At 48.6% G+C, this 18,517-nt stretch overlaps 1 protein-coding gene across 3 annotated transcripts in view; it reads right to left on the minus strand.

The window, feature by feature from the left end:
- Window positions 1-5,695: 5,695 nt before the first annotated feature.
- The window catches only part of ARMC9 (armadillo repeat containing 9), a 64,992-nt gene continuing 52,170 nt past the window's right edge, over window positions 5,696-18,517 (minus strand). For 2 of the 3 annotated variants that reach the window (XM_018912906.3, XM_009089115.4), the window contains 2 exons: window positions 18,219-18,388; window positions 11,873-14,924 (listed from right to left, as the gene is read on the minus strand). In XM_018912906.3, the coding sequence (XP_018768451.1) occupies window positions 14,902-14,924; window positions 18,219-18,388 (193 nt within the window). In that variant the 3' untranslated portion in view covers window positions 11,873-14,901. Of the gene's footprint in view, window positions 6,263-11,872; window positions 14,925-18,218; window positions 18,389-18,517 lie in introns of those variants that run through there. The other variant, XM_050978038.1, reaches the window with a different exon arrangement.

The raw sequence follows: 18,517 nt of genomic DNA on the forward strand, positions 1-18,517 counted from the left end.
TCTGGGGCATGATGCAAACAGCATGAGGCTGAGCACAGTGAGCCACCGGCTGTGACTTGTCTCTCCCAGTTCAGTGTGCCCCAGCAAGAAGTGCTGACCCCAGTGTACCTCAGTTTCCCTTGTGCAGAAAGCCTCAGGGTCTGGGTTTTTCCTGAGGACCTGTGGTAGGATGGCATCCAGGCACTGAAACAAACAAGCCCATGAGGACATAAAATGGAGAAACCTTAGGGGACATGAATGTGGAGTTTCAAACCCAGAAAGGAAGGAGGAGGATGGGGTGCTTGGCCTTGGGAAGGGAAAGACCTGTCCTGGTGCTGAAAGATGGTCATTTCCATCCTGGACCCTCCAAAGAGGTGGAGAAGATGAAATCAGGAGTGTTAGGAAAGTGTCATGCCAGCAGTGAAATCAGGAGCCCTTCCTGTAGAGATGCTCCTGCCCATCGCAGAGACCATGGGCCTGTCCTGCCCAGCCCTTGCCACCCTGACTTTTCTGCCCTGGTTGGGCATCATCCCATGGAGCCATTCTCCCAGCTCCAGCCTGGGAAGAGCTGGGCTCCAGGTGCCAGCACAGCCCTGGGAAGCTGTGCTGCCTGAGCACTGGCATGGGCCCAGAAGCCATGAGCTGCAAGGAGACAGGAGACGTGTTTTCCGTTGGGCAGGAGAGCACTCACGACGTCTCTCATGAGTCAGATGGAAAGGACGGCTCAGGAGTCACCTGAGCCCGGCGGCTGCCTGCCCACAGCCCCTCTCCAGCCCAAGTGGAAAAACATACAGCCCCATCCATGCCTGCTGAGACCCTGAGCTCTGGCCGAGCCCCCTCCTAGGCTGGCAGATGCAGAAATGCTCACATTAGCCTTTTTTGGCCAAACTGGTTTAGGAGAGAGGCAGAGACAACTCAGACGTCCCTGGCTCTGTGGCTCTGCTCAGCATTAATCATCACTCTGCTGCTGCTTGGCGCCAAAACCTGGGCTCAGCTACAGCCACTGGTGGATCTGTCTCCAGCAAGAGACGGAGACAGGGAGAAAGAGGGCATGTGGAGTGCAGACTTCCCCTCTTTGGCTGGGGCTACTGGACTGAAGCCATGGCAAAGCTCCCTGAATGCGCATGAAGGGAGGGCGGCACCCACAGTGCCACCCCCGGGCAGGCACCCGCTGGGCACAGGGGATGACCCTTGCATGGGCACTGCTCCCTAGCCCAGCTCGGGGAGCTGGTGGGAGAGGTGACAACAGCAATTTGCTAGCCTGGGAGTAGCTGAGACATAAGAGAGCCCTCTGGAGAGGAGAAGAGAGTCGGCACACCCAGACGCATTCCTGAGGTTTGGTTTCCATGGTGGGATGTTCACCCGACGGTGAAGTCATTCTATGCTGTGAGCTGAGATGGCCAGTGAGTTAATGCATGGATCCAGCTCCTTCCCTGATTCACAGCAGGCGCAGCCACAGCCCCGTGCCATCCCTTGCGCTGACGGTTCTCACATGGCTCTGGCATTCCCAGTGTCTTGTTGCAGGGAGGCTCCAGACACCGCTGCTGGGTTGATCCCTGCCTCACCATGGGAGAACAGTTCCTGCACAGGGTGGAGGACAAACTGATGGCTCTCCTGGGTCCTTCCAGCCCATTTGTATCATCACACTGTGCTCCCCGTCGTGGTTTACTTTCCCTTCATCCTCCTGCTGTCACTGGTGACAACAGGACAGAAATGCACCACCCTAAGAGGTCATTCCTGCAGAGCCAAAGCTTTGGCCAACACTAGAGAGAGGTTGGGAATGATGGAGAACTGGGCATGGAAGGAGCAGGATGGAAAGCCCATCAGTCCTTGGGGTGAGGTGGCAGGGACACTCCCTGGCACAAGCAGCTCATGGTGCCAACACCGAGCATGTGGCTGCAGAGTTCAGCCACGGGGCTCCATAGATCAACAAACCAGAGGTGTGGTGCGTGAACTAGCCCTGAAATGTCAGCCAGCAAGTTGATAGCATTATTCCCAGCCTCTGGGGTGGTTTTCTGCAGGTCTGGAGGCACAGGGATGTGGCCAGGCTGTCCAGAGCCATCAGCTGCCATTTGTTCATTCTGCTTTTGGGCCATGGCTATTTGTACAAAAGGGAAATATTTAAGTCTGACTTTTCATCTAAGTTCAAGTCCCTCACAGTCCAGTCAGATAAATCTCTATACAAAGCATATCCCTTTAGGATGCATCTCCTGATCAACCACCACTGCAAGGGCCTTCTGCACACTCTCTGCACCAGTGGTCCCTTAATGCTCTCACCAGCAGATGTGGGCTCCAGGACAGGGGCAAACTGAACCCCAAGGGGCCTCTACTTTTCTCTTGCTGGTGTCTTACACGAGCACATGACACCTCTGGAAGACAGTAGGACATGCCTAATCCTCAGATATATGATGGGGGACCTCTCTGGGTGGTATCACCACCATGTGCAGAGCTGTTTGCTTTTGAGATAAAACCAGACCTTCCCATAATGTTTGCATCTAATCAAAATTAGAAATCCCTCCCTGCTTCTCATCTCACATGCAGCCAGGCACAGAGGTCCTAACTGGGACCACCAGGAAGCCACTCTCCCTTTGGGACTGCCCAGAGCTACAAGCAATGTTGCCTGCTCCAGGAAGTGACAAGCCACCTCCTGGCTCTGCCACTGCAGGTGACATCCCTGGGGCCCATGAGTTGATGCTGGGGATGTGTAAGGTGCTGGCACAGCCCAGCAGCCGCCTGGGTGTGTGTCAGCCAGAGCGGGAAGTGCACAGCCAAACTGAGCCAAAGAAAACCAGCAGCTCCAGGGATGTTTTACACCAGCCAGGATGGAGCCCTGCAAGCCAGTGCTCGGCGCACCAAAATGTGACACGAGACAGCTTCATATCTCAAGGACCCCGGGGATCTTTCCAGGGCTTCCCCAGCCCTTGCCCAGCTTTGTTTGACACCCAAAGTCACATGAAAGTCCTGTGATGGATGCAGACAGACCCAGCCTCTGCTGCCCCCCTCCCGTTCTCATCCCTGACCACACACAGACACCCAGGTGTGGTGCAAGGCTCGCTCAAATCCCTCCACCCCTGGAAACACCACCTCTCAGCCTCCCTTCTTCCTCGGGCCCTTTGCCTCCACTCCACGCTAATGAGATCCATTTCTCCGCCTTTCCCTGGGCAGCCGGCCCCTCCTGCGGCAGCTCTCGCTGCTCTCCTCGCCGGCTCCCAGCTGCCCTCCGGCCCGGCTGACTCACGCTCGGCACACACTGAGCCCTTTCAGAGCCCTCGGCCCCGAACACTGTCCCAGTCATCAGCGCCGCCGGGCCGAGCCCCCCCAGCGCCCGCTGCCGGCACCGGCTCCTGGCCAAGGGGAGACATCCACGCCCTCCCTGAGAGAGCGGCTTTCACGGCCGCGGAGCCAAGGAACTGCCCGGAGAGATCGGGGCCAGGATGAGGCACAGGCAGGAGCTCGACCGAGGGGGATGGACACACAGACCGGGTCGCTTTGAGCAACGGCCAGCAGCTAAAAAAATAAATAGATGTATTTGAGAAGAAAAAGGTTTACAAGCTTCTAATGTGACCATTCTTGGCTTGGACAGATGAAACCTGTCAGGAATCTTTTCCTCCTTTCTGCCTTCACCAAACTTCCTCTGTCCAACAGCGGGGCCCTGTCTGTGCGGGGATGGGGCCGGAGAAGGGGCTTCTCTGTTGCCCAGCTCCCAAACTAGCAGGGGGGTGGGCACCACCATCCAAACCACCCCTCACCTGAAAACGTTGCAGAATCCTCCATCAGAGGAGCTGCTGGAAAAGCCACTTGCACTTTCTCAGGGCCGGGGCTGTGCAGAGAGTGGGCTGGAGCCACTCTGTCTGCAGGGCAGCACCAACCCCTGCACTGCGCCGGGCCCTGCTTGTGCAAGGGGACGTGCTGGCCCTCCTCAGAGTCTTGTGTCTAATGGCCAGGGCTGAGGTGCTGGAGCCTGGGAAAGTCCATGCATGGAGTTGTAGGGGAGGGTGGTGCTAAGGTGTACCCCAAAAGGAGCCTTACCAACCTGCCACAGCCTAACACCAGGACTTTTCAGCTGCCAGGGCCTCTCCAGCAAGGTGTGCATGCCTCAGGAGACACAGGGAGCAAGGTGAACTCTTGTGACCCTGGGTGACACAGTGGGGATGTGCACGGACACAGCAGCAACCTCCAGGCATGAGACTGCAGGAGTATCTTCTGCCTCTTTCCTTCCTGCCTCTTGCTGTGTTTTTCACCTGTCATTTTCTGTTCAGTTTGCAAGAATGCCCAAAATACCTGACAAAACAGATTCCTCTCTCTGTCCAGGGAGATCACCTTTACCAGAGCTCTCAGTGCAGATGGGATAAAGGGGACAAAGGGGTCTCACTCGTCCTCACTCCATGGGCAGCATGGCAAGGTCACCAGTGTAGCTGAAGCTGTGCTGATTTACACCTGTAGAGCGTTTGGACCCCCAGCAAGCTCAGCCCTGGGCTTGGGAACAGGGTTAATGGGAAAACCCTGCAACCCTGCCTGTGCTGCACTGCAAGAGGCAGCTGAAGAGGCTCAAGGGGGATCTCCACCAGGAGTTTGCTACTGACTGCCTGACAAACCTCTGCTCTTGCCCAGGCATTTCTCTTTGGAGGGTTTGTTTGTCCTCTTCTACAAGTAGGGCCAGAGAGGGGAAATCTCAAAATCTTGGTGGGAGGAATGTGGTAGCTGAAGGGCTGAGATGTGCATCAGAGCCACCGTCCCCTCTGGACACTCGCCAGGTTTCGGTAGCAGTGAAGTCCCTCTTCAGCTCCTGATATGAAACTGCAAATGAAACCACCACAATAAATTAGTTCTATAAGCCTAGAAAGAGGCATGAGGTTTTGCAAGGTGTGCTAAACCTGTGAAAGGTCACCTGGAAACTGCACTCCTGGCAGTGTGGGGTGAAGCTGTGTGTGTGGACACCAGCAGCAGCTGCCCCAGGGGAAGGACGTGTCTCGTGCACGATGCTGTGGTGAGCACAGCCCACAGACTCACAAACTGCCTTGGAGCAGAAAGCAAGTGCTGCTGCATCAGGCTGCAGAAACCGTTTCCTCTCCTTCTCTCCTCAGTTATCCTTCCAACATTGCCTGGTTTTGTTAAGGAGGAGGGGGATGGATCCTATGGACCCCTTAGCCCAGCCCAAGGAGTGTGTGGGGAGGACAAGACCCAGCTTTCAGGGCAGTGGTAACTGTGCCAGATGTTGTGACGCTGAAGGAGGGTGGTGGCATCATGGGGGACAGTTCATGGATGAGGTTTAAATATATACAGAGCCCTGAGACTCCTAGAGCCCAGAGGGACCCCATTTCCCAGGCCTAGTGTTGCTGAAGTGAAGGAAGGGCCGGTGGGCATTTCCCACACCCAAGCCCTGCAGGGCACTGTGTGCTGGGGTCAGCAGGGAAGGAGGAGAGCCTTGCCCCTGCAGGCAGCTCCGTTTTGGGCTGGTCCTGAATCCCAGGTGGTCCCAGTGGAGCAATCTGCTCACAGGGCTGACAGTAATATCACCACTGCTCCTGCTGGCCTTGGGATCACCCATCCAGAGGCAGAGCCTTGGGCCAAGCCTTAGCTCTGCCAGCAGCATTATCTCCACTGCTTGTAAAGGGAGAACCAACATATTTCACACCCAGGAAACACAGAGATTCTTTTCTCAATAATCTGGAAAAGCAATTGATATATGTGTGGAGGAAGGGGAGAGGCAGAATAACGTATTTATGGAGCTTTATTCGTCACTGGTTCCTGCACGGCCAGGCTGGACAGCTCTAACCTGCTCCAACCTGCTCCTTTGTGGCAGAACACATTGTTTGAGTAAAACCCAATACCAGCAAACTCACTGATGCAACAGAAACCTGACCAGATGCTGCCTACGGGAAACAATGCAACAGGAAAAAGTAAAATTCATGCTTAGAGCAAAAGGAACAGTGCATGAGGGCACGTGTAGCACTGGTATTTTGCCCCCCATTAATATGGGTTGGTGAGCAAATGAAAGCTGGGCTGGGCGTGGACAGCCCCAATCTTTGGCCTTTGGTGGGGGTTGCATGTTCAGTGGATGTGGAGGAAAAGTCAGATCCCCCTAACAGCTTTTAGCTGATGTGGGCACAGCATGGGCTAAGTTTGTGTAGGAGGATCAAAACTGTTTCAATTTCACTGTGAAGTTAAGAGTATGTAGGAGCTTCCCTCCTGAACCACACCAGTGGGGAAGACATGTAGTTGTCCAGACAAACGCCATCTACTTCTCACCCTCAGGGTCATGCATGTTAGCTTCAAACTGTGCCTGGAAAAGAAAATAAGAAGTTGTTGATCAACAACTGATCATGTTGACATTTTAAGTCTCCAGACAATCTCAGCAGCCCCCATAAGCACAACATTGCTGCTGTTCCCCCAGCGGCACCCTCCCTATTCACAGAGCAGTCCTTGCACTCTCACCCTGCCCAAACCATTTCACTTTGCTGCAAGAACACAGGAGACATCAGTAAGGGATCATAAGAATCACCCCTACCACCAAGAAATGGGACCCTCAGATGAAACAATAAGGATTAAAATAGGACCCTTCCTAAAACTCACCCTCTATCTTTTTGGGCCGCTAGTCCCTACAGCCTCCCACCCCGGCAGCCCACACTCCATGGAGGCTCAAGGGGAATCCCCGTATCTCCCCTGCTTTTCTCTTGCAATCTCCCCATCTCCCTCGAGGCAGCTGCAAAGCTCTTTCTTACTTGAAGGAGTTAAAATGAGACACTTTAAAACTATTACATTTGCATTTGAGACAACGACCCACCACAAAGGTATCCCTCAACTTCTTTGTGATGTGCAAGTTCTGATGGTAGGTGTGGTGGTGGTGGTAAATTTTCCATTCTGGAATCTTTACAGGCACAGCCTCAATTTCACAGTGATTCAGCCTTTCCCACACCAAGCCTATTGTATGACCGTGTCCTGGTTCAGCTTAATACAAACTGATTGGTATATACACGCCTGAAGGCAGGTCAAACTCCAGGTTTGAGCTGCTGTAAGAGAATCCTGAATACAAACGACTCTAAATAATAATCCAGGCTGAAATGCAGCTGCCTTGTTGATTTGGTGCTACTTTAGCAAATCAGAGGTTTTAGCTTCTTTTCTTTCCCCATCCTTTTGTTTCAGAGCCCAGGTCTGCACAGAAAGCCAGGCAGGGCAGCAGCCGTTTGGGGCAGTTACAGATCTATTGCATCAGGTCATAATGAGACACAGAAGAAAAGCTCTTAGTTATTAAAAAACTGATATCCTGGTCCATAGAGCTGAAAAGGGGACTGCAACAGCTCTGGCACGGTCAAGCAGTGACTGCCTGACTTGCAAGAGCTGCTGCAGTAGCATGAACCTTTCCTGAAGTGGTGAAAAGCTAGCACCAGCTCCCAGTGCAGGATTGATTTTTTCCGTGCTGTTCAGCTGGTGGTTTAAAGGTCCCTGCCAGCAACTCCCTGGAGATGGAGCAGATGACGAAGTCTCCTTTCAGGGTTGTATGGCACAGCGTCTCAGATCTCCCCAAAGGTGTTCAGGAAAACTCACAGTTTCTACTCTCTAACTGGTCTGTGTCCAGTAACTGGGTGCCAGCCACTGCTGCCACCCACCCAGTTCCTCTGGTGCCCAGCTGGGCTCAGAGGAGCTTTTGCCTCTCCTGATCTGTACTGTGCTTCCACTCCTCCCATGCTGTGGCCAGTCCCATGCAAAGAACAGCAAGAAGACCCCCCTGCCCTGCCTGGGGCCAGGACAGAGCTCCTTCTCTCTCTAGTAGCTGCTGTGGGGCTGTGTTTTAGATCTGGGAGCAAAGCAGAGCTGATAAGGCAGGGGTGTTTTAGCTGTTGCTTACACAGCACAAGGCCAGCTCTGTTTCCCACACTGTGAGCAGCCTGGGGGGGCATAAGACAATGGGAGGGGACAGAGCACAGACCCCAGCTGGTCAAAGGGATAGCCCAGCCATGTGCCAAAGTGCTCAGCAATAAAAACTGGGAGAAAGAAGGAGTTTCTATGTCTGTCTTCCCAAATAAGGGTTATGCATGATGGAGTGACTGTTCTGGCTTTCCCAGAATGGCTGAACACCTGCCTGCCCATGGGAAGCAGGCAGGAATTCCTTATTTTGCTCTGCTGGTGCACACAGCTTTTGCTGGTACCTATTGAACTACCTTTATTTCAATCCACAGATTTTCTCACTTTTGCTCTTCTGCTTCTGTCCCCCATTGCTCTGGGAGGGGGGAGCAGATGAGGGCTGTGTGGGGCTGAGCTGCCCCCCAGGGTTAACACACCACACACCCCAAAGGTTGTGCTGATAACACGCCCACATCATCTCCCACATGCCTAAGCAAGAACATATTTCCCCAGGAGCTGATTTTCTAGCAAGGACAGGGTATTCCTGGTACAAACCACACTCATAGCCCAGAGAAAATTAATTCAAGGCAGCACGTGGGTCACACCAGAACCTGTGCCAAGCTGCAGGACCAGTCAGCTCTGCAGAAGATAAGGCAGCTTGAGCGTTTACTTCTCTGCCCAGGACAACTGTCTGTGTTGGCAGAAAGAAGCAAAATACGCCAGCTCACATTGTGTCCTCACACTGTCCTGCTGCCACTGCCCAGAAATGGTTTGAGGGGTGTCTAAGGAAGACCAGAGGTCTCACCTCTTGACAGGTGACACTTCAGGGCTGAGTTGTCCTGAACTTTTCTCACTAGGAAATGCTTTGCATAAAGGTAATGAGAGATTGTAATCAGCCCCAGCACAAAAGGAAGGGAATTCCTGCTAATACCAGAGACTCTAATTTGGGATCTCTTTTGGATCAGGTCTGTTTGCAGGAAGAGGCTGTGGCACAGATGAAAGGGGCTACAACCAGCAAGCACCAAACACCCAACCAGTTTTCACAGAATTCCAGCTTGGGACAAGCACCTTTCAAAACCTCCTTTGCCTTTGTCATGCATGAACATGATCCAGCTCCATGGAATAATTCCCATTGCAGGAAAAAATAAAGCAACCCCCCACTTCAATCAAAACAGAGAGAGGGAAGGAAGCAGAGACAGGAAAGTACAAGGACACTCTTCAGAGAGGCCACTGCTGCAGGATAAAGGGACAGATTTTTGTGAATGTACTGAAGTTCCTCTGAAACTTATTTTAGGCCCCTGAACAAAATTTACCAGCTTTGTTCAAGGGTTTAAACAATCCCCTGCTACCAGCAAGGAGCAAGTGCTTGTAGAAAAGTAGCTCCCTCTTCAGAGCTGCTTGGGGGAAGCTGGACTGGGTTGAAACACAGGAGATGTTTCCATCTCACTAGGAATGAATAATGAAACAATGAGATGTAGAGCAAAGAAATATCTCTTTCATATTGGGCTTTCCAGACACAAATGTCTTACTGTCACCAGAAAGGTGTCAGATCACCTGGATTGGTTGTGGTTAAGAAGCCTTGGTCTCTGCCCTGTTCATGGACATGACCCAGGAGCCAAATCACTTGAGATGCAATTGGTTCTCACTGCTGCCATTTCTGGGTGACTTGAGCAGTGACACAACTGCTGACACTGCTTTAGTTGCTGTAACTGAGGTTTCAGAGAACCTTAGGAGCCCCAGCATAGTCTGAGATTTGTGGAAGTTCAAAATGCTGGCATGGAGCTTTTAGTACAGTTAGTCAGGGTGGAAATTCTGGCTGTTTCAAATAGCCCAGTTTCCACAGGCCTTAAGGGTGGAAGGGGCTTAATCGAAACAGAAGTGTTTTCCTCAAGTCCCAGAGCTGCCACATTTCATTGCCCAGATGCTCACTTGGATGAGGAAGAAATAGAAAGGATCCAGTTTAATGGAAAATCATGGTAGGCCATGATCTGCAGAATTAACAAAAAAACTTCATCTGCTTACCAGGAGCCAGTCCCCTACAATACAGCAAATTTGATCCTGGGGTAAGGCTGCTGGAGAAAAGAGTAAAAATTTCAGGGAGACTGTGCTGCTTGACAAAGAATTCATTTGGTGCTAATGGTTCTGCTTCTTGCAACAACATGAACCACGCTCCCAAAAGGCAGTGCATGAGCAGACAGGAACAATAAAGTGATTTGTTCTCAGGAAGGATTCAACCTCTGCCAACAGTCAGCCGGATCCAGGCGAGGGCTCGGACACAGGCCGGCACACGGCAGCCCAAATGAGGAACTCTATCACTTGGCACACAGCTGCTATTTCCAGCACTTTCATCCCATCCTCACTCCAGCTCGACTTTTTCACTCTTCAGAGGAGGAGAACTAAATCTGGACCTTCAAAGACCAGACTTTTTCCTTGAGATCAGTAGAAGGAGGTGTCCTTGAACTCCTAAAATCCCTCTGCAGGTGGTCTGATTTTCAAATGGCCTCAGCATTTGTAGCTGTCAGTTACAGCCTAATATAAATGGTACCTTAAACATCTACAGAATAAACCTCATTGTTTCAGGTATCCACTGCTTTTTATTTGTTCTGTTTATTTGGTTACTCAGAAGAATTATCTCTCAGCATTATTAAAGGAAAAAAGAAATAAAACAAAGTAACACTTTAAAAGTCTTTTAAGATGAAAGCCAGCAAGGCATATTGAAAACCGTTTTTGAAATTACATGCTGTCCTAGGTCACTTGCATGCAGAGCAAACAAAATAACTGACACTCCCAAATCTGTTGCCTTAAAATTATATCAGAATAGCATTTCCTATACTTGAAGAAGATAAGAACAAAACATTAAAGTTGTCACCTGGATTTCTTACTGCTTATGTGAAGCATTCTCACTTTCACTGCCATCAGTTACTGCCCTAGTTTCTTGGAAACTTGGACCATATGCCGAGGACAGCTGACAGAACTTGTACGAAAAGGAGGACATGTTCCAGAAAGTCATTAGATGTCCTAGGGTGTGCCACTGAGCCTGCTGTTCAGAGAGCACCAGGTCCTCAAAAAGTGGAAATTTGGATGATGATGCTGTTACTGAATACAATGTCACTGCATGGCAAAAAGCAGCCTGGAGCTAGGAAGAAATCTGCTTTGAAATATCGGATCCCAACTCCTGACAAGAGAATTACAGGTCTGATAACAGTAGGACAATGTTCTACCTTCTGCACCCAGAAGTTGGTTTCTTTTTGAAATCCATTAGCAGCAGAATGCCATAGCTTGGCCAGAACAGTTGGGCAGGGCTCACACACTCCTTCCTTAGATTCAAGCAAGGAGCACCCCCCAACTCCCGCACACTTCCTCTCCTGGGAAAGTGCTTGTTCCAATATTCAGTCAGACTGCAAGTGTGAGGATGGTCCAAACTGCCAGGAAGGTCTGTCTCAAAGATAAATTCAAGCCCCTGGCTAAACAGTAAGTCTGGATATACTTAAACACCTGCAAGGAAGGCAGTGTGCTTGCTTTTTGGAGCAAGCTACCACCAAGCCAAGATGTGCATGAACACCATGCAGAGCTCCTTACCTCTGCACTGTCATCTCCACCATGATTTATAAAGTTCAGTGAAACTTTGTTTAAAAGGACAACTCAAAGTCAAACCAAACAACCACTGTCCCTCCCCATCACAGCAATATTCTCTCTCCAGAGAACTTCCTTGCTTGTCTTTCCTTACACACTTAAATAGTACAACAAATAATAGTTCTGACACCAACCCAGTGTCACTGGTGGCATCCCACATGCCTGGGCTCTCTGCATGAGAGACCACAAACAATGAGTAGCTCATGCCTGCTTTGCAACACTTCTGAATAATCACCTTTACCTGTGCAGAGGCAGGCCAGGCTGAACTGAAGGGAGCTGCATTTCCCACTTAGATGGAGATAAAAACTGCTGGGGAGAGAATTTGTCAATAAACTAGAGTAAAATGTAAAGAAATTCATACAAAAAAAGTTGCATGACCCCCAAACCAAATATATCAGAAAAAGAAAGAAGAGAAAAGAACCCTTTAGGAGCATTTTTATTTAGTCATGGAAAGACATACAGAATGAGCCCTCTATGCAAAATTCAGCAGCCTTAAACATACTCAAATAACTCTCTGCATAAACAAAATGACACTGAATATACAGTAGTTCCATCCAAAAGGCAAGGTAGCACCACTTAGGACTTTGGTCCCGGAAAAACTTCCCTTGCAGATCCGTGTGTTGTTTGCAATAATTTTATTTGCTTTTTGTGAAAAAAATTACAGCCACTCTAATTGCAATCACACCCCTCCCACAGGGGCAGCAATTTCCACTGCTCCTGGTATGAATTCCTCACGAAGGTGTTGAATCTAGCAGCTACCTCTTCATGGCACATGCAAAAGACACCCAACAACTTTTCAGAGTGAGGTGCTGAATTTGCTATGTGTGTGCTACTGACCTCCATTCAGGGACCTTTCCACCCCAAAGAGTGCAGCTCTATGAACAAAGGCAGAATTGACATTTTTTATTAGCTTCAAATCTCCTGATTGCCATCACAGGGGCTTTTTTGTGAAGACAGAGGAAAGGAGGACATGTTACTTCCTCAGCCTCTGAAATTACTGCCCAGCTGATAACTTATCTCCAAGCACATCCATAGTTTCTCTCAGGTATTTGGAAAATTAGGATTCTCATGCATTAATATAAAAATAGTCTTGGATTTCAAACTCCCTACTCACGCAGCTAAGAGAACATGGGAAAATATTCATATAGAGTTCTGCAGTGCAACAGGCCTGAGCAAGAAACACTCAAGCACACACACTTCAGTTGGTTCCTTTCAGTCCAACTCAGCAAGATGGTTTTCATGAGTCTTGATCTGCTGGAGCAGCTGCCACACCTACCAACCACCCTGGGGCGTCTGGCAAGGGGTGGTGAAGTTTTACCTCAATTCATAGAATCGGTGAGGTTTTGGGGTTGCTGTTCCCCACCCAAAAAAAAAAAAAAAAAAATTAGTCTGCTCTCAACACTTTTCAAAAGCTGCTCTCCATCTTACACAATCAGATGTAGCATGAACATAGCATAGATCCAACATGAAACAGCACTGCTGTAAGATAAATAAAACGCAGCTACTGGAGCATTCTGTTATTCATGTATGCAAATGAACTGCTTAGCACTTCATTCACAACTTGGCTGTTGATGCTACAGTGCTGGAAAAAAACCAGAATTTCAGAGGAAATTCTGCCTACCCTGGAAAGCCAGAGGTGAACTTTTATGACTGTTTTCCATTACTGCCTTTTTGTGAACCAGAGGACATTTCCCCATTAGTTGTGTTTATCAACTCTGAGAGGAGGCAGATTACTCTAAGCACAAGTCAGAGATTGTCTGTGACTCCTTTGTCTGGCATGGGGACCGGTGACAGAGGCAAGCAAGTGCCTGTAGTCACTTCATGTCCGGGGTACTTTGGCAGCTAAAGCAATACCCAAACTCTGCCTTCTTGGTGTTACTGAGTAGTCAGTTGTAACTTCCACATGAATTGACTGGATTTTAAGCCACAGGAGGTCTTCTACAAAACACCCCCATTCTGATTTAAAGTCTATCCAAAGTCAATCTGGAGCTTGTGTGTGGGAGCCCTTTCTGCAAACATTTGACACAGCATCACTGATCTCAGTGGGCCTGAAGCAACAACATCAGTGGCCTTGGCTCTTCAGTTGCCACCACAGAGCAAGAGGCCCAATTCAATGTCTTGTTGGAAGCACAAAGCTTTCTTCTGGCTCTACAGAAATGGCTTTACAACTCTTTACTTTAGGGGAAGGCACTGTCATTACATCAGTTGCTTTACCTTGCAGGCTGTGTTCCACTTGTTTGCTCTCCAAAACCAAAGCTTTACCTTCCCTGTTTTCATACTCAATCAAACATTTGTTTCTGAAGTCTGAGTATGGCAAATACATTGTCAGCTTTTTGTACATCTCTGCCTCAGCAGCAGCCAAGTCCCAGTGTAAACTGCATTTATGTGTCCTAGCAGCTGTCACATCAAGGGGTGTAACTGAAAAGCCAACCCCCAGTGAAGGCTTCAGTGTTTCCTGGTCACTGTTACTGTTGAGAGAAAGAACAACAAACAGCACTAGCTTTGTAATTCACATGCACCAAAGACCAGCACAAATTCCACAAAGACATAAAGAGTCATTGCTCTGAAGTGAAGAACATAAAAAAGCCAACAAACACCAAAGAAGATGGAGCACAGTTACATGTAAAGAGAAAGTTGCTTCTGATCTGTTCTCATGGTTTCTTCTATGAATGAAGAAGCAAAGCTCTTCATTCCAGGGAGGAAAAAAAAAGAGATTTTTCATTCCACAGATGTTAAACAGTAGAATTAACAAAAAAATGCAGAAAGAAGTCATAGGAGTAAATGCTGCAGCTAAAGACCTCAGAGGTGAGCATGGATGGTGCCTTGGGCACTGTAACAGTGTTTTTCATCTGCTACAGGTCAACCAGAAATTGATAAAATTCCTCCTCTTCAGGGTCAGGAAGATCTCACCCCACACAGGGCTGCTCTAGGCTGGAGGGCTCCGCACATGTGGTGGACACTGTCCCTCTTCATGCAGGCCCTTTGAACACAGACACCTCCCAACCCAGTCACACAGGCAAAATTTAAAAAAGCAATTGGCAGGCTGCTTCAGCAAGCAATAAGTAAATAATACAGTTTCATGGTAAGACTCCTGGGCTGAGCCTACCTTCTGTTTCCAAAGACCATTTACACTGACACAGAAGGCAGAGAGCAAGAGTTTCTTCTCAAGGTGGCAATGTCACTTTAGAGTAAACTATCAGAAAATATCCAGCTCCTGTGTCAGTCCTGGGCTGCTGCTGAGACATCAAATTCTAATAACAAGGCCCTTGTCTTAGCCAGTTTTAGAGCCCACAGACACATCCCATCAGATAATCCCCAGTCCCTGTGCAAGGTCTGCAGTGCCAACAGCCTCACTCTCCTCTGTAGGTCACCAGTAAAGCTCATTACAGGAAGCTGGCTCTGTCCTTCAGCAATGTGACAGGTGATTCTCGAGGAAAGGAACTGTTCTCACTTCCTGCAGGACTGGCTGCCTGCAGAAAAACATCGAGAAAGGGTCTGTCAGCTGAAAGCAGGATTTATTTACAAGACAGAAGCTGCCCGAGGGCAACTTGTACAGGGACACAAACATCACAAAAAACATGCAGAAAGGCACTTTAACTCCTTTAACTCGTGATCCTGCACTCAAAACTGCAGAAAGCATTTATGGCAGCCCCTTTTCAGGGGACATTGAAGGAACTGAAAGGGCATCACCAGGGCCCAGTTGCACTCCTGACAAAAAACATTCCCCATTCTTCTCAGAGAGATTTTTGTACTGCCCTAGCTGCAATGTGCCTTAGAACTTGGTACACTGCAAACAACTTCAGCAGACCCATGCAGAGCTGCCTGGAACAGACAGAGAATAAGGATCAGAGTGGATTAAACCACACAACCACGTCCACATGGAACACAGTTGAAAAGGTCTAAATTTGGAAGTGCCAGTGCTCCCTGTGGAACTCTATTTTCCAGCCATGCTGCCAGTGTCATCCCTGTACCAGCCTGGAAGTGGAAATCACAGAGGATCCCAGCACAGCTGATTTTATTTGGAGGAGCTTGCTTTTGCTGTAGAGTTCAGCTAACAGCAGGGCTGCATCTCAGGCAGGAATCTGGCCCCAGGCCTGTAGCTGCACTAAGTCCTGGGCTTCCTCTGCATTCCTCAGGCATTCCACACACTCCATGCTCCAAGAGGAGCTGGTCCAGCTAGTTCAGGTAGGTTTACATAAAATCAACTTGTTTCCAGAAAATACACCTGTAATAAATACTAAAATCAAGCTAAAAATGTGCCTCTAAAATAAGTGAATGCAGCAAGTAAAATCAGAAAGCCATCTTTTTCTCATCATGCCCATCAGCTATAAAAACTTGCATTTCTCCAGAAATACTAAGAAATCCACTAATTAGTCTTCCACTGGAACAGAGTCTCTTGATATGTAAAATCCTACATACCTATGCAGCAGGCAAATGGGAGGCAGCTCCTGCTGGAATCTACTGATTGCTGTTATCTGTGCATCTGATACCATTTCTGACCTACAGATGAGTCAGCTAGGAAATTAAAGGAGCAGTAAGCACAGAGCTTTACTAGGGAAACATTAGGGGCTCACTTGCTTCAGACCTCTTCCCTGCATCTCTAACAGCTGAGAATTACCTTTGAGACCCTCAAGTTTCAGTGTAAGTGCTTAAAACCCTTTTTAGTCCTTAAAAAATCTGGTCCTTAGAACCTTCATGTAACTCTTCCCACCTATAAACACCTGTGTGAAATTCCCTGCAGGATGGACAAGAATTAATTGGTGCTCTGTGACAGCAGACAACAAAGCTGGATACATGTCCACAGAGTGAGTGGAAGATTAGTTGTTTGCAAAATAATTTAATTGCTATTTTTAGCAGGAAGAGCTTAACATTTAATTGCTGACACTGTCTTGTGGCACATGTGGACAGATAGAAAATCCTAACCTGGATTTACAAGCAAAAAACTGAGAGAAATGGTAAATGGACCATAGCAAGTTGGGATTCCTGTTACAGATTCAGCATACATACCCAGCAAAGAGAAGAGGTACAGTGTAAAACAAATAAAACAATGAAAGTTAGAAGAGCTCAGGTATCTGGACTACTAGATCACATATACTGAATCCACAGAGAGCCCCAAGTGATCTACTTTAGAGCAATTTAAAAATAAAATACATTTAACACTGTGCCACTGGAAGAGGATCTTGCTCCAGAGCCCCTTGAAAGCACCACTGGTCTGTCACATCTTTCCTAGGACACTCTCCCCAGGAGTGTAAAGCTGCCCTGGAGAAACTAGAATATGCAGAAGATTTTTTTTTTGTACACACACACACTCTGTACTTTTCCTTCCTTCACTAGGGCTTCTTTTCAATGGGCCAATGCTTTTGGAAATGAATCGAAACAGGAACCAGGGACAGACTCTTGGGTGTTAACACCAATTCCAATCAGGGCAGAACAGTGCTGCTGTCACAGGAAACAGAGAGCACTGCTGTCAGAGGTAAAACTCAGGGCACATGCAGCAAAGGTAAAGCTGAAAGAGCTGCATTTCCTCAGCACAGGAGTGCTGAAGCAAGGAGCCTCCAGGTCAAAACCTCCTTTCGCCACCAAGAACATTCCCTTCCAATGCCTCACCTGTACTCCCTGAAGGAAACCACACCTCTTCTCTGCATGTGCAACTGGGTGGAACAATGAATGAGCAACACAGAAGGCTCAGCATGCTCTTTCCAGCTGTTACTGGTTTACTGGGTTATTTAAATTATCTTAATTTCATTTGCTCTATCTGTAATGAGTAGCTAATGATGTACACACATTTCCAGTGTCTTGGGAAGGTACTGACTTACTATGTTTTTCTCAAATGCTTCAAGGTAATAGTTACAGCTAAAGAACACAGCTAATGTTGCATTGTGATCAAATGATCCTCACTAAACTTGTTATGATGCCGTGCTCCCGCCATTTTCACTGATGATGGACACAGAGTTGTATTAGAATCCAGCTTTTCCTATCCACACACCTGAGAAAAATTTGTTCATTACTGAAGAATGCATCTTTCTTCCCCCTCCACCCCAAAAAACTCCACAGCTGACACACTACACGTGTTTACCAATGTGTGAGCACCCAAGATCAATTTTTCCTCTCTGAGTTTGTGTTGCCTGGCTCAAAGCAAGTGTCCATCATTTTCCTCCATCCTCAAGTCAAATCCAACCTCTCTTCTGAACCCCCCAGAGATGAAGTACTTTTTTTATAAACTTCTGCAGGCCACAGATTGGCCACGTGGCTCTTGAGTACCAGTCTCCAGCAGAAAGGCCACTGCCATAAGCAGCACCCTGTGCTTGGCTCCCTGCTTACCAAGCTGCCCTGAGCCATCTCCTGAGCTGCCTGACATCTGCTCTACATTCAGCTGCAGTGTAGACACACCCAGGGATCCGACTTCAAGTTACACAGTGGGATGACCAAGTGTCTAAAGAAAAGGAAAACTCTGATGACATCTAGAGAAGGTCTAATCTGAGACTCATAAGCTTCTGCAAAAACTTCTGAGAATTTGGGTCACTTTTCTCCACCCAGAGACAGGAAAAAGCATGTCTTTTAACTGCTCACATGACAGCCTGGAAATAGGAGCAGTGTTCAGCAGGATATAATTACATGGTTGTACATCCTGCAGATGACAAGCACAATGTCATACACTCCTGGCACATTTGTAGCCTACCACTTCATTCCTGAAGAGTTTCTACAATGCTCCCTCCTTTCCCACCCAAGGAATGACAAACAGAACCATGACATTTTCCACTTACTCTGTCTACTCCTTGTAGATCCTGAGGAGCTTGGATGGCTTGATTGTTGGGGTCCAGACTGAGAGAACTGGGGGGCAATGCCTGGGACCTTTCCCTTTCTAGGGCTGCTGCTCTGCCCGTCAGGAGTGCGTGGGATCTTGGGTTTGCTGGTGAAGGCCAGGGCAAAGTCACTGGAGGAGGAGAGGGAAAGGGTCAGCAATGCAGGGAGAAACACAGCTGCAACCAAGTGAAACCTGCAGTAATTGCTGTGACAGCCTGGCAGGTGCTCAAACCTCAGAGAGGCTGCAAATGGAAAGGAA

Source organism: Serinus canaria, chromosome 9 (assembly GCF_022539315.1).
Source record: "Serinus canaria isolate serCan28SL12 chromosome 9, serCan2020, whole genome shotgun sequence".
Lineage (NCBI taxonomy): Eukaryota > Metazoa > Chordata > Aves > Passeriformes > Fringillidae > Serinus > Serinus canaria.